The sequence below is a fragment of the Bubalus kerabau genome, chromosome 13 (genome assembly GCF_029407905.1).
Source record: "Bubalus kerabau isolate K-KA32 ecotype Philippines breed swamp buffalo chromosome 13, PCC_UOA_SB_1v2, whole genome shotgun sequence".
Lineage (NCBI taxonomy): Eukaryota > Metazoa > Chordata > Mammalia > Artiodactyla > Bovidae > Bubalus > Bubalus kerabau.
Window position 1 is genome coordinate 71,444,216 of NC_073636.1, and position 24,653 is coordinate 71,468,868.

At 44.3% G+C, this 24,653-nt stretch overlaps 1 protein-coding gene across 2 annotated transcripts in view; it reads right to left on the reverse strand.

Moving 5' to 3' along the window:
* PTPRT (protein tyrosine phosphatase receptor type T) overlaps positions 1-24,653 on the reverse strand; it is a 1,142,536-nt gene that overhangs the window by 193,875 nt on the left and 924,008 nt on the right. For both annotated transcript variants that reach the window (XM_055545060.1, XM_055545059.1), the window contains exon 13: positions 18,101-18,137. In XM_055545060.1, the coding sequence (XP_055401035.1) occupies positions 18,101-18,137 (37 nt within the window). The remainder of the gene's footprint in view (positions 1-18,100; positions 18,138-24,653) is intronic.

Consider the following 24,653-nt stretch of genomic DNA (forward strand, 5'->3'; position numbering starts at 1 on the left):
TTTGTCAAGCACCCACGACATGCCAGGGACTCTGCCAGGTATCTCACATACAATGTTTCTAAGACTTAGAACAACCCAGAAAGGTCAGCGTTATTATAAATGAGCCATCACCTTTCCACCCAGACATCTTCTCCCCACCTTCTCAGTAAATGGTGCCACTACCCATGTGGCTATGCCATCTACAAACCTGGGGTCATCCTTTATCTCTCCTTTCTATTGACCTCCAACTTCTGATCACTTGGCATGCCTTATTAACTCTACTCTAGAAAAGGTTTTGAAGTTTTCCCCTTCCCTCCAATTCAAGCCAGCCTCCTGTTTCACTTGGGTTACTGAAGCAGCCCCCCTGCTGGACTTCCTGCCTCCAGTCCTGTTTCCTTTCAGACTATTCTCCATCCTTCAGTTGAAATGCACCAGTGACCCTGTTGTGCTCCAGGTAAACCTCAAATCCCTTAACCCAGTTCCTGCCCCTCCAGGCTCTCCCCACTCCCACTCAAACACAGTAAACTCTGCCTCAAACACAGTAAACTCCTTTTCATCATCACCCGTGCCCCCTGCCCCACCTTCTTGTCAGGAGGCCTTACCTAGGAGGCTCACCTAGTGTGGAAATACCCACTTCTTGCCTCTTCACCTAGATGAAGATTGTTCATCCTCCAAGTGCCAGCTCAGAACTCCTCTCTGGGAGTCTCACTGTACAAGGGTCAGAAGCCCCTCCTCTGTCTCCCCTAACACCCTGGTCGTCCCTTCTCCAAGCAATAGCCTCGCTGTACTTTAAGTGGCTGCCTCCCCTGCAATTCTGAGTCTCCTGCAATTCTGAAGGCAGTCACTGGCTCATTTCTAGTGTCCTGGTGTGACTTTGCACTGGAGCTGGCACATAGTAGGCACTCAGTGACTATGCCGAATAAATGAATGGAGGAAGGAAGGATTGATCAGACAGTTGATATAACTTGCTGAAGGTCACAGGACTCTGAACTGGCAGAGGCAGTACTCTGGTTTGTATGACTTTAATGTTTTGTCCTTTTAAATTCACTACTTGCTTCTCTAAAGAAAATGCTACAGAAAGTAAGAAGGTGTCTTAGGCTTGGTCAAAGGCTGCACATATTTCTCTAGTGATCCATCAACAAGACTCTATAAAGTTCTTATGCAAAATGGAGAGAGGGGCAGGACATCCCAGACCAACTGATAAACAGGAAATACATAACTTCAAAAATTCGCACAAATGGCAAACTTTACCAACAACTGTGTAATACTATAAAATATAACCACCAGTCAACAGAAATGATAATATATGTATACCTATAGCTGATTCACTTTGCGGTACAGCAGAAACTAATCCCACATGGTAGAGCAACTCATATTCCAATAAAAATTAAAAAAAAATAAAATAGTAATCAGGATATCCCTCCCTCAAAGGTTTGGGAAACTTCACCATTCTCAAACCATATTCTAAGTCCAAATTCAGAAAATGAAAGCTGGTAGGCCAAATCTGGCCACCCACTGTTTTCTGTGTGTCCAATGGCTAAGAATAGTTTTTACATTTTTTTAATGGCCGGGGTGGGGGGTGGGAAATAAAAGAGGAGCAATGTATAATGACACATGAAAGTTACACAGAATTGAAATTTCAGTGTCTATAAATAAAGTTTTATTGGAACACGGCCATGCTCATTTTACATGTATTATCTATGGCTGCTTTTGTGCCACCATGACAAAGATGAGTAGTGTGACAGGGACCATATGGCCTGAAAAACTGAATGTAATTCTCCGGCCTTTTACAAAAAAGTTTGCCAACTCCTGTTTTAAGTGGATATTTTTATTACATTCCCCTCCACAATCTTCTGAGGTAGGTAAGACAGACTGTTGGCCTGACATCAGAAAAAGAAACAGAAGGCTGAGAGAAAAGGTGATTCACACGCTCCTCTCTGGCCTCTCCGAGCAGCCTCCTACCTGTTCCTCGCTGTATCTATTCTTGTCTTTGCCTCAGTCTCCCTTTTCTGACCCATTTTCTAAGCCGTCATAAGATGGCCTTTGTGACAAAGGCAGCCGTCTAAGCTCCACCCAGAGCTCCCACTATCTCGAGACAGTCACAGTTCCGCGATACGCCATGGGGCTGATGCAGAGTCCTCGATGTCCTGGCCGTGCTCAGCCCTCCAGCCCCCACTCTCACCGCTCCCAGCCTCCTCTGGTCACATTGGCATTCTAGCCATGGTTCCTTTGCCTCGTCCCATTCAAGCTCAATGGCTACCTCTCTCAGCACTAGTCATCTTCATGTACCACTTGCTCAGCTCAGAAGGCTTTCGTCCCATTCAAGCTCAATGGCTACCTCTCTCAGCACTAGTCATCTTCATGTACCACTTGCTCAGCTCAGAAGGCTTCCATGTCTCACTGCTAGCCTTGTTCCATACGATAACTGCTACTCCTATTTCAAAGCTTCGTCTTGGTGACTACCTACCTGGGAAACCACACCCTACAATGCCTTGTATTTCTCTTCTCTTCTCTTCTGTTTCTTCTTCTCTTACGTGCTTCCACCACGTCCTGATTTTACCTTCACCATAGCCCTTATCTTCGTGGATTGACAGAGTTACTAGTGGTTGGCTCTCCCACTAGTTACTGCTTGTTGAGTGCTTGTTATTAGCCAGGCATGGCTCTGATGCACTAAGTCCATTAGCTCATTAAATTCTTAATTAGACCCATGAAGTTAGTGGTGTTACTGTGATTATTTCATAGATGGGGAAACCGAGACACACAGCAGTTAAGTACCTTTTCTAGTCTAGAGTCAAAGACTGTTCAAATCTAAAGTTCTTAACCTCTATGGGATGAGGGACCACATACCAATATTAAGTGGCACTCAAAACTAAATGGATAAATGATATTCGAGCTTCAGTTCAGTCCAGTTCAGTTGCTCAGTCATGTCTGACTCTTTGCGACCCTATGAACTGCAGCACGCCAGGCCTCCCTGTCCATCACCTACTCTCGGAGTCCATCCAAACCCATGACTATTGAGTTGGTGATGCCATCCAACCATCTCATCCTCTGTCATCCTCTTCTCCTCCTGCCCTCAATCTTTCCCAGCATCAGGGTCTTTTCAAATGAGTCAGCTCTTCACATCAGGTGGCCAAAGTATTGGAGTTTCAGCTTCAGCATCAGTCCTTCTAATGAACACCCAGGACTGATCTCCTTTAGGATGGACTGGTTAGATCTCCTTGAAGTCCAAGGGACTCAAGAGACTTCTGCAACACCACAGTTCAAAAGCATCAATTCTTCTGTGCTCAGCTTTCTTTATAGTCCAACTCTCACATCCATACATGATCATTGGAAAAACCACAGCCTTGACTAGATGGACCTTTGGTGGCAAAGCAATATCTCTGCTTTTTAATATGCTGTTTAGGTTGGTCATAACTTTCCTTCCAAGGAGTAAGTGTGTTTTAATTTCATGGCTGCAATCACCATCTGCAGTGATTTTGGAGCCCAAAAACATAAAGTCAGCCACTGTTCCCCCATTTATTTGCCATGAAGTGATGGGACCGAATGCCATGATCTTAGTTTTCTGAATGTTGAGCTTTAAGCCAACTTTTTCACTCTCCTCTTTCACTTTCATCAAGAGGCTCTTTAGTTCTTCTTCACTTTCTGCCGTAAGGATGGTGTCATCTGTGTATCTGAAGTCGTTGATATTTCTCCCAGCAATCTTGATTCCAACATGTGCTTCTTCCAGCCCAGCATTTTTCATGATGTACTCTGCATATAAGTTAAATAATGCTATGCTAAGTCACTTCAGTTGTGTCTGACTCTGTGCGACCCCATAGATGGCAGCCCACCAGGCTCCCCCGTGCCTGGGATTCTCCAGGCAAGAACACTGGAGTGGGCTGCCATTTCCTTCTCCAATGCATGAAAGTGAAAAGTGAAAGTGAAGTCGCTCAGTCCTGTCCGACTCTTAACGACCCCATGGATTGCAGCCTAATAGGCTCCTCCGTCCATGGGATTTTCCAAGCAAGAGTACTGGAGTGGGGTGCCATTGCCTTCTCTGATAAGTTGAATAAGCAAGGTGACAATATACAGCCGTGACATACTCCTTTCCTGATTTGGAACCAGTCTGTTGTTCCATGTCCAGTTGTAACTGTTGCTTCCTGACTTGCATACAGATTTGTCAGAAGGCAGGTCAGGTGGTCTGGTATTCCCATCTCTTGAGGAATTTTCCACAGTTTATTGTGATCCACATAGTCAAAGGCTTTGGCATAGTCAATAAAGCAGAAATAGATATTTTTCTGGAACTCTCTTGTTTTTTTCATGATCCAGTGGATGTTGGCAATTTGGTCTCTGGTTCCTCTGCCTTTTCTAAAACCAGCTTGAACATCTGGTTCATGAATTCATGGTTCATGTATTGCTGAAGCCTGGTTTGGAGAATTTTAAGCATTATTTTACTAGTGTGTGAGATGAGTGCAATTGTGTGGTAGTTTGAGCATTCTTTGGCATTGCCTTTCTTTGAGATTGGAATGAAAATGGACATTTTCCAGTCCTGTGACCACTGCTGAGTTTTCCAAATTTGCTGGCATATTGAGTGTAGCACTTTCACAGCATCATCTTTCAGGATTTGAAATAGCTCAACTGGGATTCCATCACCTCCACTAGCTTTCTTCATAGTGATGCTTCCTAAGGCCCACTTGACTTCACACTCCACGATGTCTGCCTCTAGGTGAGTGTATTTTTCATTTACTAGCTGTGCCACTTGGAAAATCATACACATTTCTGAGTTTCAATATCTTTACCTATAAAATGGGGGTGATAAAAAAAAATATTGTATTTGGTCAAAAAGTTTGTTCAGGTTTTTCTGTACAATGTTATGGAAAAACCTGAACAAACTTTTCAGCTAATCCAAGATCTCATGAAGTTCTTTCAAGGATTAAGTGAAAAACAGTTAAAGCCTTAGTTTGGTTGGCAGACCCAGAGGAACCTCCCTACCCTATCATCCAAGGCTATAACTCTGCCTAGTGGGAATGCTCAGGCTTCCCTGGTGGATCAGAAGGTAAAGTGTCTGCCTGCAATGCAGGAGACCCGGGTTCGATCTCTGGGTTGGGAAGATCCCCTGGAGAAGGAAATGGCAACCCACTCCAGTATCCTTGCCTGGAGAATCCCATGGCCAGAGGAGCCTTGTGGGCTACAGTCCACCGAGTTGCAAAGAGTTGGACACAACTGAATGACTTCACTTTCACTTTTTAATGGGAACGCGCAGCTACAAGGGGTAGGAACAGAAGTATATCTGGATACTGGGATGGGACAAGGTTTTCCCAGTGGGTGGAGTAGCAGAGGTGATGGATCATTGGTTTTGGCAGGACACAAAAGGAAGAACAATAGGAAAAGGAGTCATGTATTCAGCACTAGAGATAACTGGTATTTACTGGTGCCTGCTCCATTTACCCTTAGGCATATGAAAGAATCTCAGTTACCATGAAAGTCGAAGAGACATGAGTCATTTCCAAGAGAATTATTTAAGATCCAGGTTACCAACTCCATATTTATTCTTCCCCCTCTGAGGCCACTAATATTCTAGATGACATGACATCAAAGAAACCTTTGTGGTTTCTTTGATGTCATGTCATCTAGAATATTACTGAGATTAAGGTATTTACTGAGATTAAGGTATTCAGTTGTTGTTGCAGCAAAGCCTAGCCTATCCTGACTAATCCAGCAGAACAAAAGACAGAAGTCCTTTGCTTTCTCCTCTATCATCTGGTCCCCCTATGGTATGGCATTTTTGCTGGAAGATTCACAAACCTTCTATCTTTACAGTTTCCAGGGCTTGTTCATATGTACACATGCCGGCCATTAACAAAAACACTGAGACCATGTAAAGAAGGAGGAGGTCTGAATCCTGAGTGCCTCAGACTTCCTTTCTGATTATTTTGTCTTCTAAAGCAACGGATGTTGAGTGGAAAGAGATGCTGATGGGATAAAGATGGCACTGGAACAGATAAACTTGAAAATAAATTAATTTTTTGATTTATTAGCTTCAATACACTGTGGAAATAAATAAAGTAGAGGGCTCCTTGAGGCACCTCACCTTCTGCTCCAGATCCCAGGACTTAGCTTGGATACCACTGAAGACAGGGCAAAGACCCACCATACCCTAAAGGTTCTACCATCAGCTATTACTGGAAAAGAGGCATGGGAAGTAGTTAACAAATAGGAGACAGAAGACCCTAACGGTGGCGAATAGAATCTCACCCAGTCTGTATTATGGACAGGATTCAAAATGGTGCCACGGAAATACCATGAGCTTTGGCATTACACCTGAGTGGCAATTCTGAGGGACCTTAAGTTCCTCACTTAATCCATTTGAGCTTACACAGCTTCATTCCTTAAGTCAGGATAATAATGATGACCACTGTTCATTTAGTGTGTACTATATGACAGGATTTATTTACTTCTATCATTGCACTGCAGACTCGGGTGAACACACAGCCCTCTGAATTGCATTTAATAGGTGGTTAATTTTTGCTAACACCCCCAACAATCCATTGAAGAACCATCAGAGAAAGCTCTAATGGAACTTAATTCTTTTTTATTTCTAGTCCTCATCTCTAGCGTAGCCACATTTCCCCCCTTATTTGAGCACCCTGTGATTCTGAGTTCCCCCTGAAATTGCTGGGCCGATGACAAGAGGAGGAAAAGTGCCAGAGTCAAAGGTCAGCAAGTGCACGAGGGAAATCTTACACTCAGTCAATGCAAGAATATTATTGCTATGCAGGATCTGACCCTAACACAATGGCCTGTAGATGAAGAGGTCAAGTGCTCAGAGTCAAGGCCGGCATCATTCCTGTCTGCTCTCAGTTTCCGCATTCTGGAGCCAGCCTGAGTCTGTTTGATTCGTATGAGAAGCGACTATGGTTCAGGTTTTGGTTTTCCTTCTTGGGGAAGAGCAAAAAGAGGACATATGCTTAGTAGCTGGGTCTCCAGGTCTCAAAGAAGACCCAGAAGAAGGAAGAAAGGAAGCTCAAACTGGATCATCTATGATGTTTTGACCTTTTATGCACATTATCCCAAGTAATCAGGGGGAAGAACTAATGATCTTAGGCCTAAAAGTGACTCCTGGAGGCTGTGACCTGTCCAAGGTCAAGTAGGTAAATCTTGGAGTGGGATTTGAATCCAGGTGTCTCTGATTCGGCATTATTTCAAGCAAGTTCTTGAGGAAGCTTTATATAAAATAGAACCTTCCATACAGACCTAGATCAACAAGGGTGGGGAGGGCAGATCGTGGGTATTTCCTAGCTGATGGTAGACAATGCCTATATCTTGTTTGGCTTCTCACATCACCTGTGGCAGGTTATTCTTGTAGCTAAAAAAGCCACGGACATATCACTCCCCTCGTGGGCCCCAGTCTTAGCATCTGTGAAATGAGGACATCTCACTGGAGAATGGCTATTTATTGTCCCTGCAGGGGCAAGAATCCATTAGGAAGACGGGGAGAAAAGTCTGGATGAAATGTTCTACCTCAGGCTTAGGCATTATAAAAAGAAGCCACATTTACAAAAGACTATCACCCCCGCCTCCTGTTGCCCTGGGACAATGGTTTTAGTCCATCATCATCACCCCCATGAGGCAGAAAGGGACTATCGGTGACACTGGCCCCTTATCTCATGCTTCATTATCCTCGAGTTCGGCTTTCAGCACCTACTCTGAGGGGGTTGTTTTAATGGGATCGTTAGAGAGTGTTTACCAGATTAAAACTGTGACTTTCTTCTGCAAAAGCAACTCTGCAAATGGCTTTATGGGTTTCCGGATTTATTTTGTCTCAATGACTCGGCTCAGTTTGCAAATCAAATCAAAGCTGATTTTTCTAACTGCCACTTGGGCGCACCCAGCGGGAGTCTGCGGAGCCAGCTGCACTGCCTTGAAGGCTGGCGCCTGAGCGGGGAGAGAGGTTGCCTGCTGGCAGCCACAGAGGTTCCCATGGGAAGACAGCGGACAAGCAAGGGCTTGATGGAACCCAACTGGGGCAGGGGGAACAATTCGGAGGAGGCCAAGTTTATTTTCTGGAAGGAGAAAAGGCAGATTCATGTGGCCCCCAAAGACTGAATGGAAGAAATAAGAGGGAGCCAATTTGGACCCCTGATATTGAGGCTCCCTGGAACTGAAATGTCCACTGGTGGGAAATACTCCCTGGGGGAGTAGTGAGGTGTCTGTCATGATAGGTATCCAAGCAGAGTCTGCTCGGTCTTTGCATTAGTGGGGGTTGTAGGTCATGCAGCTGATCCCTACCTCTACTGCTGTGACTCCTATCTCCAGAGACTTGTGCAAGGGGTACCACCTCCTCTGGAGCTACCTAAGAGTCTTCCTGAGGGGAAGGTGAGGGTAAAGGAAGGAAATGCTAAGGACTGATTGTGATGGGGGAGGAGGCAGAAATTCTCACCTCTGCAGAACAACTTGGGAGAAATTTACACTCCACTGGGGATCTAGCCTAGACTTAACTGTCTGACAGTAGACTCTCACTGAGCCTTCTCCCTCTCGCTTTTACACATTTCCTCCAAGAGCCCTCCCTCGATACACCCCAGGCACCCAAAACCCTGCCTCAGGCTCTGCTTCTAGGGAATCTGCCTTAAGACGCTCCCATTCTTCATCTGCTCACTGAAAAATTCCTCTTCCCCACTATGGGCTGAACTCCTGCTCTGATTCCTCTCAATCTGCAGTCAAAGTTAGTAACAGCCAACCCCTGGCAAGAGCGGCCAAGAGGAGCTACCCCATGTCCAAGGAGTGGCGGCTGCATGGGCACAGGAGGGCCGAGGGGAGCTACTTCACATTCAAGGTCAGGAGGGGCGGCCATGAGGACATACCCCTCATCCAAGGTAAGGAGCAGTGGCTGCGCTTTGCTGGAGCAGCCGTGAAGAGATACCCCACGTCCAAGGTAAGAGAAACCCAAGTAAGACAGTAGGTGTTGCAAGAGGGCATCAGAGGGCAGACACACTGAAACCATACTCACAGAAAACTAGTCAATCTGATCACATGGACTGCAGCTTTGTCTAACTCAATGAAACTAAGCCATGCCCGTGGGGCCACCCAAGACAGACGGGTCATGGTGGAGAGGTCTGACAGAATGTGGTCCACTGGAGAAGGGAGTGGCAAACCACTTCAGTATTCTTGCCTTGAGAACCCCATGAACAGTATGAAAAGGCAAAATGATAGGATAATGAAAGAGGAACTCCCCAGGTCGGTAGGTGCCCAATATGCTACTGGAGATCAGTGGAGAAATAACTCCACAAAGAATGAAGGGATGGAGCCAAAGCAAAAACAATACCCAGCTGTGGATGTGACTAGTGATAGAAGCAAGGTCCGATGCTGTAAAGAGCAATATCGCATAGGAACCTGGAATGAATCAAGGCAAATTGGAAGTGGTCAAACAGGCGATGGCAAGAGTAACTGTCAACATTCTAGGAATCAGCAAACTAAAATGGACTGGAATGGGTGAATTTAACACAGATGATCATTATATCTACTACTGTGGGCAGGGATTCCTGCCCACAGGGATTCCTCAGAAGAAATGGAGTAGCCATCATGGTCAACAAAAGAGTCCGAAATGCAGTACTTGGATGCAATCTCAAAAATGACAGAATGATCTCTGTTCGTTTCCAAGGCAAACCATTCAATACAACAGTAATCCAAGTCTATGCCCCAACCAGTAACGCTGAAGAAGCTGAACGGTTGTATGAAGACCTACAAGACCTTTTAGAACTAACACCCAAAAAAGATGTCCTTTTCATTATAGGGGACTGGAATGCAAAAGTAGGAAGTCAAGAAACACCTGGAGTAACAGGCAAATTTGGCCTTGGAATACGGAATGAAGCAGGGCAAAGACTAATAGTTTTGCCAAGAGAATGCACTGGTCATAGCAAACACCCTCTTCCAACAACACAAGAGAAGACTCTACACATGGACATCACCAGACAGTCAACACTGAAATCAGACTGATTATATTCTTTGCAGCCAAAGATGGAGAAGCTCTATACAGTCAGCAAAAACAAGACTGGGAGCTGACTGTGGCTCAGATCATGAACTCCTTATTGCCAAATTCAGACTTAAATTGAAGAAAGTAGGGAAACCACTAGACCATTCAGGTCTAAATCAAATCCCTCATGATTATACAGTGGAAGTGAGAAATAGATTTAAGGGACTAGATCTGATAGATGGAGTGCCTGATGAACTATGGAATGAAGTTTGTGACATTGTACAGGGGGCAGGGATCAAGACCATCCCCATGGAAAAGAAATGCAAAAAAGCAAAATGGCTGTCTGGGGAGGCCTTACAAATAGCTGTGAAAAGAAGAGAAGTGAAAAGCAAAGGAGAAAAGGAAAGATATAAGCATGTGAATGCAGAGTTCCAAAGAATAGCAAAGAGTGGTAGAAAGCCTTCCTCAGCGATCAATGCAAAGAAATAGAGGAAAACAACAGAAGGGGAAAGACTAGAGATCTCTTCAAGAAAATTAGAGATACCAAGGGGACATTTCATGCAAAGATGGGCTCAATAAAGGACAGAAATGGTATGGACCTAACAGAAGCAGAAGATATTAAGAAGAGGTGGCAAGAATACACAGAAGAACTGTACAAAAAAGATCTTCATGACCCAGATAATCACGATGCTGTGATCACTCACCTGGAGCCAGACATCCTGGAATGTGAAGTCAAGAGGGCCTTAGAAAGCATCACTACGAACAAAGCTAGTGGAGGTGATGGAATCCTAGTTGAGCTATTTCAAATCCTGAAAGACGATGCTGTGAAAGTGCTGCACTCAATATGCCAGCCAATTTGGAAAACTCAGCAGTGGCCACAGGACTGGAAAAGGTCAGTTTTCATTCCAATCCCAAAGAAAGGCAATGCCAAAGAATGCTCAAACTACCGCACAATTGCACTCATCTCACACGCTAGTAAAGTGATGCTCAAAATTCTCCAAGCCAGGCTTCAGCAATACGTGAACTGTGAACTTCCTGATGTTCAAGCTGGTTTTATAAAAGGCAGAGGAACCAGAGATCAAATTGCCAACATCTGCTGGATCATGGAAAAAGCAAGAGAGTTCCAGAAAAACATCTATTTCTGCTTTATTGACTATGCCAAAGCCTTTGACTGTGTGGATCACAATAAACTGTGGAAAATTCCTCAAGAGATGGGAATACCAGACCACCTGATCTGCCTCTTGAGAAACCTATATGCAGGTCAGGAAGCAACAGTTAGAAACTGGACATGGAACAACAGACTGGTTCCAAATAGGAAAAGGAGTACGTCAAGGCTGTATATTGTCACCCTGCTTATTTAACTTATATGTAGAGTACATCATGAGAAATGCTGGGCTGGAAGAAGCACAAGCTGGAATCAAGATTGCTGGGAGAAATATAAATAACCTCAGATATGCAGATGACACCACCCTTATGGCAGAAAGTGAAGAGGAACTAAAAAGCCTCTTGATGAAAGTGAAAGTGGAGAGTGAAAAAGTTGGCTTAAAGCTCAACATTCAGAAAACTAAGATCATGGCATCTGGTACCATCACTTCATGGGGAATAGATGGGGAAACCGTGGAAGCAGTGGCTGACTTTATTTTTTTTTGGCTCCAAAATCACCGCAGATGGTGAATGCAGCCATGAAATTAAAAGACGCTTACTCCTTGGAAGTAAAGTTATGACCAACCTAGATGGCATATTGAAAAGCAGAGACATTGCTTTGCCACCAAAGGTGCATTTAGTCAAGGCTATGGTTTTTCCAGTGATCATGTATGGATGTGAGATTTGGACTGTGAAGAAAGCTGAGCGCCGAAGAATTGATGCTTTTGCACTGTGGTGCTGGAGAAGACTCTTGAGAGTTCCTTGGACTGCAAGGAGATACCACCAGTCCATTCTAAAGGAGATCAGTCCTGGGTGTTCATTGTAAGGACTGATGCTAAAGCTGAAACTCCAATACTTTGACCACCTCATGTGAAGAGCTGACTCATTGGAAAGGACCCTGATGCTGGGAGGGATAGGGGGCAGGAGGAGAAGGGGAAGACAGAGGATGAGATGGCTGGATGGCATCACGGACTCGATGGACATGAGTTTGAGTAATCTCTGGGAGTTGGTGATGGACAGGGAGGCCTGGTGTGCTGCGATTCATGGGGTCGCAAAGAGTCGGACACGACCGAGCAACTGAAATGAACTGAACTGAACCCCATGCTGAGGAACAAGGTAAAGAAGAATGTGAATCTGTGCACACAAGTTCCTCACCCCATCAATGAAAAAGACTGCCTTCCAGGCTTTTGAGATGCACCTGTCCTAATCCTAGCATTAAATGCAGCAGCTAATACAAACTTCCACCCCACAGCCCTTTAGTAAAAGTAAAAAGTCACTCAGTCATGTCCGACTGTTTGTGACCCCGTGGACTATAGCCTATCAGGCGCCCCCGTCCCTGGGATTCTCCAGGCAAGAACACTGGAGTGGGTTGCCATTTCCTTCTCCAATGCATGAAAGTGAAAAGTGAAAGTGAAGTTGCTCAGTCGTGTCTGACTCTTAGCAACCCCATGGACTGCAGCCTACTAGGCTCCTGCATCCACGGGATTTTCCAGGCAAGAGTACTGGAGTGGGGTGCCATTGCCTTCTCCCCAGAGCCCCTTAGCAGCTCCTTAAGCCGGAGGTTCTGCCCCAGCTCTATAAATAAATACTGCCCCCTGGTGGTGTGTGAATCCACCCAACAGACTTTGTAAACACAGGGGACTTGGTTCTCCCAGGGAGTCTGGGCCAAGAGAGTAGTTCCTCTCACAATCATTCAGCTAGCTTCTCAAATGCCACCCTCGCGCTGGATATGACTCAGTTCCCAGGGATGGCTGAGAAGGGGTGGGGACGGGACCGGGGGGGGGCACAGAGTATCTCACATGCACCCACTCTAGAGGAGTGAGCCCCTGGGCTGCCCCAGGGCTTTAGCTCTGCGGCCGCCTGTCCTCACTCAGTACACCTCACTTCTCTTTAGAGGCACTGATCACAATCACAACCCCACCGCTGTCTCTCACGATCATTCACTTCATGTCTGCTTCCACACTAGACTGTGAACCTCCTGAGGACAGGCAGCAAGACTGCTGGTTCACTGAAAATCCCCAGTTTCTTATAAGGTACCTGGCTCACAGGTGCACCGTGAGTGAGCTAACCACGACAGACATAATGGTCATCCATCATGATTTTCTAAGAATTTCCAAAACAATTTACAGTAAATAAAAATCCATTTGTATGTATGTTATCATTCGGTCCTCATAACAAACTGAGATTTTGGTGTGCTGGGGCTGGCTTGCATTAGCTTGCTACAGAAGAAATGTTGCTGAACATTCAGAACATTCTTATAAGCCAGCTGCTGTTAAGCCATCAATAACTTGATATTGGATTTGTGGGGATATTTACACCCTAGAAATGGACAAAGACTACAAATAAAAGACTTTTCCAAAGAGCGGGTTTATCAGCAAACCACAGGCAGTAATTACGTTCAAAAATTTTCTGTGAATGGGTAGATTATGTTGTTGCTCAGTCACTAAGTCGTGTCTAACTCTTGGCGACCCCATGGACTGCAGCACGCCAGGCCTCCCTGTCCTTCACTATCTCCCAGAGTTTGCTCAAACTCATGTCCACTGTGTCAATGATGCCATCCAACCATCTCATTCTCTGTCACCCCCTTCTCCTCCTGCCCTCAATCTTTCCCAGCATCAGGGTCTTTTCCAATGAGTCAGCACTTCACATCAGGTGGCCAAAGTATTGGAGCTTCAGCTTTAGTATCAGTCCTTCCAATGAATGGGTAGATAGGGATCACTTCATTTTATTTTTTTCATTTTTTGACCACCCTCTGTGCCAAACAGGATCTTAGTTCCCCAACCAGGGATTGAACCTGTGCCCCCTGCATTGGGAACACAGTGTCTTAACCACTGGACTGCCAGGGAAGTCCTGGGATTACTTTAAATAGGGTGCTTCTGAGTTTCGGAAGAGGGAGTATGACCCTCAGGATCTCTGAGTCTTGCTGCAGTGAGATTCTGACCAAATGCATTCCCTCATCTCAGTAGGTATTGTTCGAGAGTCAACAATATGCCAGGAACTTCCTGCCACGGCCAAATGTGACTGGGAAACCAGTGGCAAGGACCAAGCAGTTCCTCATCAGAGCTCCCCTCAACAGCAGCAGGGCTGGCACCTACCCCAGGAGGCCTGGCCCTGCCCAGGACCTGATGCTCCAGCACCATGTGGGGTCTGGGAAGGGCCCTCTGCCACAGACCCAGCGTCTGGTTTGTGGGGGTGGCCCTCTGCATTTACCCCCTGCCCTGGGATCCTTTCATAGATTAAGCAGCTCCTCTGCTTGAGGAAGCCTTGCTTTGCTTCTGCAGAAACCCGGATCCACATCTGGACCTCAGCCTGCACCTGGGGCCCTCTTTGGCAGGGCCAGTTCCTGCACAGCCCCCAAGATTGCTGGGATCACACTGAATGGTGAGCAGTGAGAGGCTTCAATGGAAACCATGTGGATGCTGCCCCTAACTTCATGGGGCCCGTTATGGCTTGAACTGAGTTCTCCTCAGATTCATATGTCAATGTCCTAACCTTAGACTGTGACCTTATTTGGTAAACGGGGTCCCTGTAGAGGTGATTAGCTGACTTAGGATGAGGTCATACTGGAGTAAGGTGGACCCTCAATCCAATATGATCAGTGTCCATAGAAAAGGGGAGAATTTGGACAGACACGCAGAGGAACAGCACCATGCAAAGATGAAGGCAGAGATGAGGTGAGGCGTCTACAAGCCAGAGAGCACCAATGATGGCCAGCAATCCCCCAGAAGCTGGAGAAAAGGCACGAAACAGACTCTGCCTCACACCCTCCAAGGAGCCAACCCTGCTGACATCTCAATCTTGGATTTCTAGCATTCGGAAGTGTGAGACAATGAATTATGCTTTGTTTAAGACACTTAGTTTGTGAACTCTGCAGTCGCTGAAAACTAACACAGGTCCCTGGCTTTGCAGACCTCCCGGCTGGCAGTGCTTCATTAGAGCTTGGGTGACGAACAGTGACATTACAGACAGACAAGGGTTAGAGGTGCACGCCAGAGCCAGGGATTCTATCTAATATTGATAGAAGATGCCCTGGGCTTCTGGTCAGGTCAGAATGACCCCGAACAGCTCAGGCTGTTCCATTCTGAGTAGCAGCCCTCCCAGTCCCATGGGACTCACACAGCTGACTACAGACACTGTCTGGAGTCCTTGGGGTCAGGGACAGGACATCAGGAAGTTGCTTCATCGCCAAAGCACTGGCCTCAAGCCTGCCCATGTGACCACACTCTAGAGACTGGATGCCCACTGGCAGACCCATGAGGAAAATGCCACAATGACAAAGAGGTGGAGGAGCTCTGAGGGAGACAGATGGGCCATGGAATCTCACTGGAACTTGTTATACCCTTACTGCCTGCAAGGTTCCCACCATCATACTTTCCTCTGTTAAAAATAAGAGCATTTTTGGCAAACCCATAAAGAGGGAAATTTGATTGACAACATCAGGAAAGGGATGGGTCAAATATTGAAGCCTGGACTTAGTTCCTTGATACACAGTCCCCATGGGCAGGGTATGAGTTCAGACAGGGTTCTCATTCAGCTGACCCTGGATGCTCCTAGGGGACAGAGCAGACACTGATCAAATATAGCTTTCCTTCCCTTTTCCTTTTCTCTGCATCACCAAGCATTCTGCTTATTTATCTGATGTGATGCTGAGAAAGAATCACTCCTTGACCTGAGGGAGACTGGCATTCTGCTTTCTACCCTACTGCCAAGAGCTGCTAGAGCCCGCTTCTCTGGTTGGGGCAATGGCCCTGGAAAACAAAGGCATGGAATCCTGGAATCCACGTCTGACTCCTGACTCCTCTGAGCCCTGCCTGGGCATGGCCAGCTGGGTATTCACACTCATGAATGCTTCCCATCCTTTCCCCTGCCACACCTGCCACATGCACACAACACACTCCACTAAAGGAAGGTTGTATCCTAAACATCAAACAAGAGGAGAAATCCTTAGGCTAAGAAGAAGTAGACAACTCTTTTGCTCTAGTTCTTTAAAGCTCACATTAATCTCACAGATCAGCAATGGAACCTGGAGAAACATGGCATGGTGTATTGTCTATCTACATGGACAGTGGGTCCTGAAATTGCCAAGAACATATGCTTTTAATTATTCTCTCTCAGGGCTTCCCTGGTGGCTCAGTGGTAAAGAATCTGCTTGCCACTGGAAGAGACATGGGTTCAATCCCTGATCCAGAAAGATCCCACATGCTGTGGAAGAACTAAGTCCGTGCATCACAACCATGGAGCCTGTGCTCTGGAGCCCAGGAACCGCAGCTATTGAGACCGTGCACAGACCTGGCTCATGCTCTGCAAGAAGAGAAGCCACCGTAATGAGAGGGCCACGTGCTGCAACTACAGAGAAGACCCCACTCACTACAACTAGAAAAAAGCCCGTGTGGCAGTGAAGACCCAGCACAGCCAAAAATAAAGAACTAAATAACATTCTCACTCAGAGTCCCCACAGATACCTTTTGTCTGTCTGATCACATGTTCTCAATTCCCAGTTCACAATCATACAATTCAACAAACTCCCTTTTAGGAGGGCTTTCTGTCCCAGGGGATGTCCTTAGAGCCCCCTCTGCCCCTGCCGGGGACGGCACTGCCATCAGCCTCTCCCGTGTCCAGGCGTCAGAAGCTCGCAGGGAGCCATGGAGCTTACTATCACAGGGGAGGCTTCTCTGTAAGTTTCCTGCCACTCCAGGGGGTTGCTGCAGATACTGAGCTGTCCGGCCCGAGACCAGAGCTCTAGTGCTAGCCCAGGGATAAGGGTCTTCTTTCTAGACGATCTGTTTTCTTCAGAGGAAAACTCTGCTGAGGCCCATCATTTGTGCCCCTTTTGTTTTCAGGCCATCAATTCACCTTGCCTCACAAGCAGTATTTTATCTCTTTCTGTCCAGAAGCCTGAGCTCCCGAGAGAGAACACATTAGGGACATGCTGACCTCTCCTGACTTCTGGGAGAGCATAGTGAGTTCTTATCACAGTGAGCCCTGATTGCTTGTCTTCTTCCTCCTGCATCTTCCCTTTGCTGTCTACAACTGGCGTGACTTTCTTCAAAGTTATAAAACTAATGGGTGATAGGTCTTGGTGCATAGTCTGTCAAATAACCATTAAATATTCCTGTCTCTCCCCTGTTGTTTGCTGTGTGTGCTTGTGTGTATGTATTCACATATGTATATACATACTTGAGCCATTGTCTTTGTCTGTAGTTTATGCCTATCATTACATATCTACTTATATCTTTTCATTGCTGTGGAAGTCACCTATGAAACCATATATGCTCTCAATAAATGCAGGGAATAGAATGAGTTGCCCAGTTTCGGTGTGTTTATACAGGGAGGATAGCTGTTAAAAATATCAGTTCTATAACAAAAAAGATAAACCTGATTTCTAACCATTCAACCTTGTAATAGGTTAAATGATAACAAACCATTCATTGATTTTTTTTTTAAAGAGTAATAAACAGAAACATGTACCAATTGAAAGAGCCAGGCAATTCAATAATTAGGGAAACAAAAAGTGATGAGCCTGAACAATGCTGCCTTGGTTTTGGGGATAAGTATTGAAAATGCCAACTACACAACAATGCAGTGTTTGTTTTCTAATTATACAAGGAACTAACACTAATCACCTCATTTTTGAAAGCTATGCGGCAACTGAATAAAATCCAACACCAGAAGATTGGTCTAACTGACGTGCAAAAAAATACCCACATAAACATAGACCCAAATGCAATGAAAATATATAGTGGAAGAATACTTGAGCAAATTTATATTTACCACTGATTAATGTACTAGTCTGTGCATCCATCCATCCATCCACTGACTAAACAAATATGTTCTGAGCTCTTCCTATGCTTTAGGCACTGTGTTATTAATATATAACATAAGTATATAATAATACCTAGATGCAAATGACTCCAGTGAAAATAACAATTCTTTCTTGTTATTTTTAGTCACTGTTGCCTAAAATTTTCCTGTGTTGCCACAGAAAGAAGTACTTCAATAGCTGAAGACAGACAGCGCATGCCAACATACCTTTTGTAGCCAGGCGGACACAGTTGATTTTGGTCTCCTGTGAATAACAAAAGTGAGATTCCAGTTAATTTGTTGTGTTTGGTTTTTTAATATATACAAAAATATATGTATACATATTTGCATCTATAGGCTTGCATTTATATTTTTAATTATAATTTAATATTTGTCCCTTCCAGGTTTTTCCTCCAGGGGAATCACCTTTTAATTCTATTTCTTCATTTATTCTTACACTGGTGTTACTTCCACTTCCTGGCTCTCATCACCTTATCAGTTTCTTCCCCAGACAGAACTCCTTCATAAATACTGCCCAGCACAGAACAATAACCGTAACACTAAGTGAGTGTGGCATGTGTGTGCTTCACTCAGTTACATGGTTAGCAGGCGGTATCAAGGGCATCTTTGAGAAGCTTAATGGGATTGCTGGGTCATGTGGTTCTATTTTTAGCTTTTTAAGGAACCTCCATACTGTCCTCCATAGTGGTTATATCAATTTACATTCCTGCAAACAGTGCAAAAGGGTTCCCTGTTCTGTATACTCTCTTCAGCATTTATTATTTGTAGACTTTTTGGTGATGGCCATTCTGACCAGTGTAGTTTTGATGTGCAGAATCCAATGCCTGTCTTGCTAATGCCCACATGTAAAGAACCACTGAATCTTGAAGGCACTGTATTAATCAGGATTACTTTAGTTTAGTTGCTTAGCCATGTCCCACTCTTTGTGACCCCATGGACTATAGCCTGCCAGGCTCCTCTGTCCATGGAATTCTCCAGACAAGAATACTGGAGTGGATTGTGTTTCCTATCTCCAGGGGATCTTCCTAACCCAGGGACTGAACTCGTATCTCCTGTGTCTCCTGCATTGCAGGTAGATTCTTTGCCATCTGAGCCAACAGGGAAGCCTTAGTCAGGAATATGCAGAATAAAACCGACAAAATCCAGGGGCTACAAACAGCAAAGGTTTATTTTCCACTCAAACAACATGTCCAACAGAGGAGTGTGGTGGGTCTGAGGGGGAGCTGATGGTGGTGGCTGGAGGATACCATCATCATTGTAGCCACTCAAAGACCAAGGCTGCTACCTCCATGTTAATATAATGCTTCAGTGTTCACTGAGGCCGGAGAAAGGGATGATGATGGGTTTAGTAAGAACTGGCAACTAAAGGCTTGACATTAGAAGTAACGCTTTTCCTTTGACACAGGTTCCATCAGCTAGAGCGAGTCTAAGGGCCATGCCTGACTTCAGTGACACAGGAATTGGAGTGCTCCAGGAACCAGAAAGAGAAACAATGGTAATGTCTACAGCAGAGTCTATGTCATCCATGCACACCTCTGAATGCTAGGAACTGTCCCTCCTATCAAACCCAAGTATGATTCCCTAGTGGTCTTGATTCTGTTCTGTAGCCCACAGAAAGTCTGCCTTTGCTTGTGTAGGAAAGATGTCCAGATACTGAAAGACAGTTCTCAAGTTCATTAATATTCTTTTTCAACAATTCCTCAGATGATAAAAGCTCAAGTCCTCTGAACCAAATTAATGCTCATCCCAGGACATCCTCCAGTTAGTCCCTCTTAATGAGAAGGGACTAGAACATAAAGCAACAGTCTATGTGTAGTCTTGTCAATATAGACTACCCAGATTACCTAGATTATTACCTATTATTATAGATTACCTAGATAATCACTATTTTCAATTTTTTCTTACTTAAACTGCACTTCTAATAACATAGCCAACATTTCACACTCTCATTGATCACAATGAATATGTCAGCAACTCTTTCCCACCAAAAAAAAGAAAAAAATTTGCCTGCTTCTACATATATATGTGGTCCTACCATGAAACTCAAGTACAGAGTCAAACTTGGAACTGTCAAAGCCTATCATCTTTGATTCGGTGACCAGAGCCTATTACCATATTATCTTCACTATCTGCAAGTTTGGGGACATGATTTTTCAACTTTATCCAGATCACTAATATAAGTAGTAACCTAGAAAATGCCAGTAACAGACTCAGTGGCATGCACTAGAATCCCCAGGTTGGCATTCATCTGTTCATCAGAATCTCTGGTTGGTTATGCAACAGTTACTCGCTGTCTCAATTGCTTCAGAACTCAGACTCTACTGCGGTATTTTTCCAAAAACATAGCTTGAGAACAGTGTCAAAAATCACTTCAGGTACTGATGCTCTGTCTACCACATTTCCCCAATCAGTTCAAGAACCATCTTAAAGAAGGTTGGGTTGACATGACTTGTTCTTTGGAACAAGTGTTTCCTTTTTTTTTTTTTTTTTCCTGTGCTGAAAGTCTTACTTTTTAAAATAAATAATTGTTTTATTTAAAAAAATGGAAAATGCAGAAATGTTAAAAGAGCATGACATATTATGATTCAAATACATGAAATATTCATTTGAAGGGTGCTTATATTTCAAGAAAAACAGTTTTGTTTTTTTTTAAGAACATATCCAGGAGACAGAAAGAAAGAAGAGAGAAAAAAGCAGCACGCTCTAAATGAGATGGGATGAACTGGGAGAGTAGCACTGGCGTGTGTACACTGCTGGGTGTGAACCAGACAGCTGGCAGGAAGGTACCGCACAGCACAGGGAGCTTAGCTGGTGTTCTGTGATGACCTAAACGGGTGGGATTCAGAGGGAGGCAATTGTACATATACATACAGCTGATTCACTTTGTTGTACAGCAGAAACTAATGCAACTTTGCAAAGCAATTATACTCCAAAAATAAAATTTAAAAATGAGATGCCAAAAAAGCTCGTCACAAATGAGTTAAAACTTAAAAATGATGATAAAAGTGAACAAACTAATTTTTTTTTGTTTGTTTTCATGTTTGGAGGTAGAACAAAGTTCTTCAACTCCTGTTGGCTTCCATGTCTGTTCTTTGGTTTAAACAGAGGTCAGTGAACTGGACACTGAGATGGCTAAAGAAGAAAGCATGACATCCAGAGAACTGAGAAATTGTGTTGGATGGGAAGTGCCAAGAGATAAGATCTCCAACTTTATACTAATACAAAGAAAAAAAAAAAAGATTTTGCATGTACTGTATCAGGAAACTTGTCAATTCTGTGCAAGACTGTTAAATATAGCAATGGGAAATACAGTGAGGTCTTCACTGATGGGGGTAATTTGTAAATATGTGTCTAGACTTTAAAGAGAGTCAACCTAATCTCTTTGTATCTAAGAATCTATTCTCATGGAATGACCTTAAATGCAGAAGAAGCTTTATATTCAAAGTCATTGCTTCCAGTATTCTTTATAAAAGTGAAAACAAAGACGAACATATCTGCCCAACTCTATAGTCATGGTAAAGAAAGTGGAGGTCCCTTTACATAGTGAAGTTTTATAAGGCTGATAATGAAAATGGTTGAGACCCATGTAATAACATGCAGTAATACACATAAGAAAATAAATGAATAAAGCACAGTTTTTATTTAACATGCCAATCTAAGCATTTAAAAAATAAGTCCTAAAGAAATATACTAAATCTTAAAAATGGTTGCACAGTGAAGTATAACATATTGATATATGCAGACAAATACACTAATTTTAAATGCAGTTTGCCAAATCTTTCACAAAGTGAACACACACTTTATGACCAGCATCCAGATCAAAATACCCAAAATTACCAGCACCTCAGAAAAACCCTTCACGCTCCTTCTGGGTCACTTCCTCCCCACAAAGGTGCAGGCTAATGTGTCATTTGTGGGACTTGATGGACATGAGTTTGAGTAAACTCTGGGAGCTGGTGATGGACAGGGAAGCCTGGTGTGCTGCAGTCCATGGGATCACAAAGAGTTGGACGCAACTGAGCGACTGAACTGAACTCATTTAAAAATGTGTCCCAGTAAAGGGAATATTGGGTAGCCACAATGGTTTATTCTACTGCCTTCTTCACTGGATCATTTATAGAACTTTCTAATTCTCCTTAGAATCATCTTCACTGCCAAAGCTGCATACATGAAAGTGAGCCATTTCCTAACACTACGTCCTCCACCTGAATCTATTAAACTGTTTTCTATCATCTAAAGCACTTGTCTGATTATGTTTAACTCTCCTCGGCTCTCACAAACATGACACTGACATATCTGTTTTCTCCCAAGTTCCTGACATCTTTAATTCCATAACCAATTTGTCTTTGTTGGTTAGAATCAGGTACAGAATAACAAAGTCCTCAGTCACTCCCTTGACCTTCTAGGTGATTGAACTGTTAGCAAGCAAGTCAGGAACACACTGGAAATTCTGCATCCGATCACACAGGAAGTCTGGCCTGTGGACATTTACCCAGTCAGTTCTGTAAAAAGGAAACAAGTACTTTCCGGGTGTCAGATTATATAAGACTTTGGAAAGAGAAAAAGCATTTGGTGTATTTTCTGTTCCATCTCCACAGTACAAGACAATTTCATGTTCCCATTATTTTAGCCTCACTCACATTCCACTTGCAAATCTGCACACCGGAATGTATCACCTTGGGGTAGAATATACTGTCCTAACTGCTGGGCTTCTTTGAGACCTGCTTCTACTCAAGGATCTGCTAGTGCTGGGACTTTTCCAGCAGTCCAGTGTTAAAGACTCCACACTTCCAATGCAGGGGGCTCAGGTTCAATCCCTTGTCAGGAACTGAGATACCACACGTTGCATGGCAGAGCCAAAAAGGTAAAAAAAAAAAAAAAGGATCTGCCAGTGCTGTGCAACAGAGCAGCTCATTGGCTCTTTCTGTGGCTTGATTTCCCCACCAATCAAATGACAGAGGAAGGGATGGGGAAGCCCACTTTGGTAGAGTAGGTGGGATATTCTAAGGTTGCTTCCAGTTCTTTCAGTACACTATCTTCTTGACGTCATATCATATCATCCAACTCACAACAAACAGGCTTTTTTTTTTTTTAATCAAAATGCCTTATACCTATACCTACTTCGGAGAAGGCAATGGCACCCCACTCCAGTACTCTTGCCTGGAAAATCGCATGGGCAGAAGAGCCTGGTAGGCTGCAGTCCATGGGGTACTTACCTACTTATAACCTCCATTTAGAGACTAGGCCAAGTCTGACTCATTCAACCATCCACTTATCCATCCATCCTTCACCTATTTAACTGAAATTATAGGCTATCTAATTGAAGGACTTATAGGAACTTCTGTATATTATCCAGGAGGACTTAGACTTAGGTTACATTGTACTCCCAAGCTGGTCAAGAAGCCCCCGTACCTGGGGAATACATAAAATTCTCACTGCACCATCAGACTGCCCTACTTAATAAGGTGGGGATTCAGCCCTGATCTCATCATTTTCAAAAAGACTTTTCCCAGTTGCCCTAACTCATATTTTTGCCTTCTCTAAGACTAAGCTGTCTCAGCTCATATTATGAGATTTAGCCCTAACCCCAGAGTCTTTCTACAGTTTTCACATCTTCTTAGGCTTGTGCTTCATTTTTCTCTAAGACTGGGACCCCCACTTAACTCCTCGTTCATTTGGTCAGTCAGTCAACAAGTATGCATTGAGGTGCTCGTCACTGAAAATGCTCATCGTTGCTGAGTGGTCACTGCGTGCCAGGCACTGAGCTGCACACGCAGGGATGAGCAGAGCAGACATGTCCCCATCCTCAAGAAGTATGCAAACATTATCTTTCTAACACCTGCAGCAAACATCAGATAACTATTCTCATGAGTAAACACCTGATTACAAGTTGCAATAAACACTATTAAGAGAAGTGTTGGGTGCTATATATGTGTCCAGAAGACGACAAGGGATGTGGGTGGGAATGAAAGAGGGCTTACCGCGTTGAGCAAGAACTATTTAACCTAATATCTGGAAAATAAGTATCATGGAAGGGTGTCCCAGATTCAGGGACAGATGCACAAAGGCCTGGGAGTGGGAAAACACGAGGTGCAGTCAAAGACATAAAGAAGTCTGGGGTGTTTACACCATCTGAAGTACTCAGAGAATGAGATCAGATGAAGCTAGAGGCATAAGCTTGGTAGAGTCCTTTAGACTGTAGGGTTTTGGTCTATATTTTAGGAACAACAGACAGCTATCAAAGATTAATGAGCAAGAATAAAATTTTCAGATGTTTATTTTTTTTTAAATGCAGAGGCTGCTGTAGAGAGAACAGACTTATGCTGCAAGAGAAGCTAGTTGTTGGGGAGAGGTTGATGGTGACATCTAACTGAGAGACGCTAGTGCCTTGGACCAGGAGACTGGCTGCAGAGATCCTGCCTGCCTCTCACCTTTGGAAAGCCTTTCTCGGCTCTGCTTGACCCCAGAGTCCTTCACCATCTCCCCCCTCCCCCCATGCTTCTGGGGCTGATACACGTTGGGTCCTCAGTCTAGGCTCTCTGCAGCCCAATTTCCCATGATGCCCTTCCAGCACCCTGATCCCTAAGCTGTTGTTTGACCTCAATGTGGCTCATTCACTTAGCATGACAGTCCCTGAAAGCATCAGTAAGGAAGAAAACAGAAAAGAGGAAGGCTCTCTTTTCCTAAGGTACGTGTTTTGAATATTGTATTTTTCATTCTTGTACAAGTCTGAAATGGATAGCACAATGCCCCACTTCTC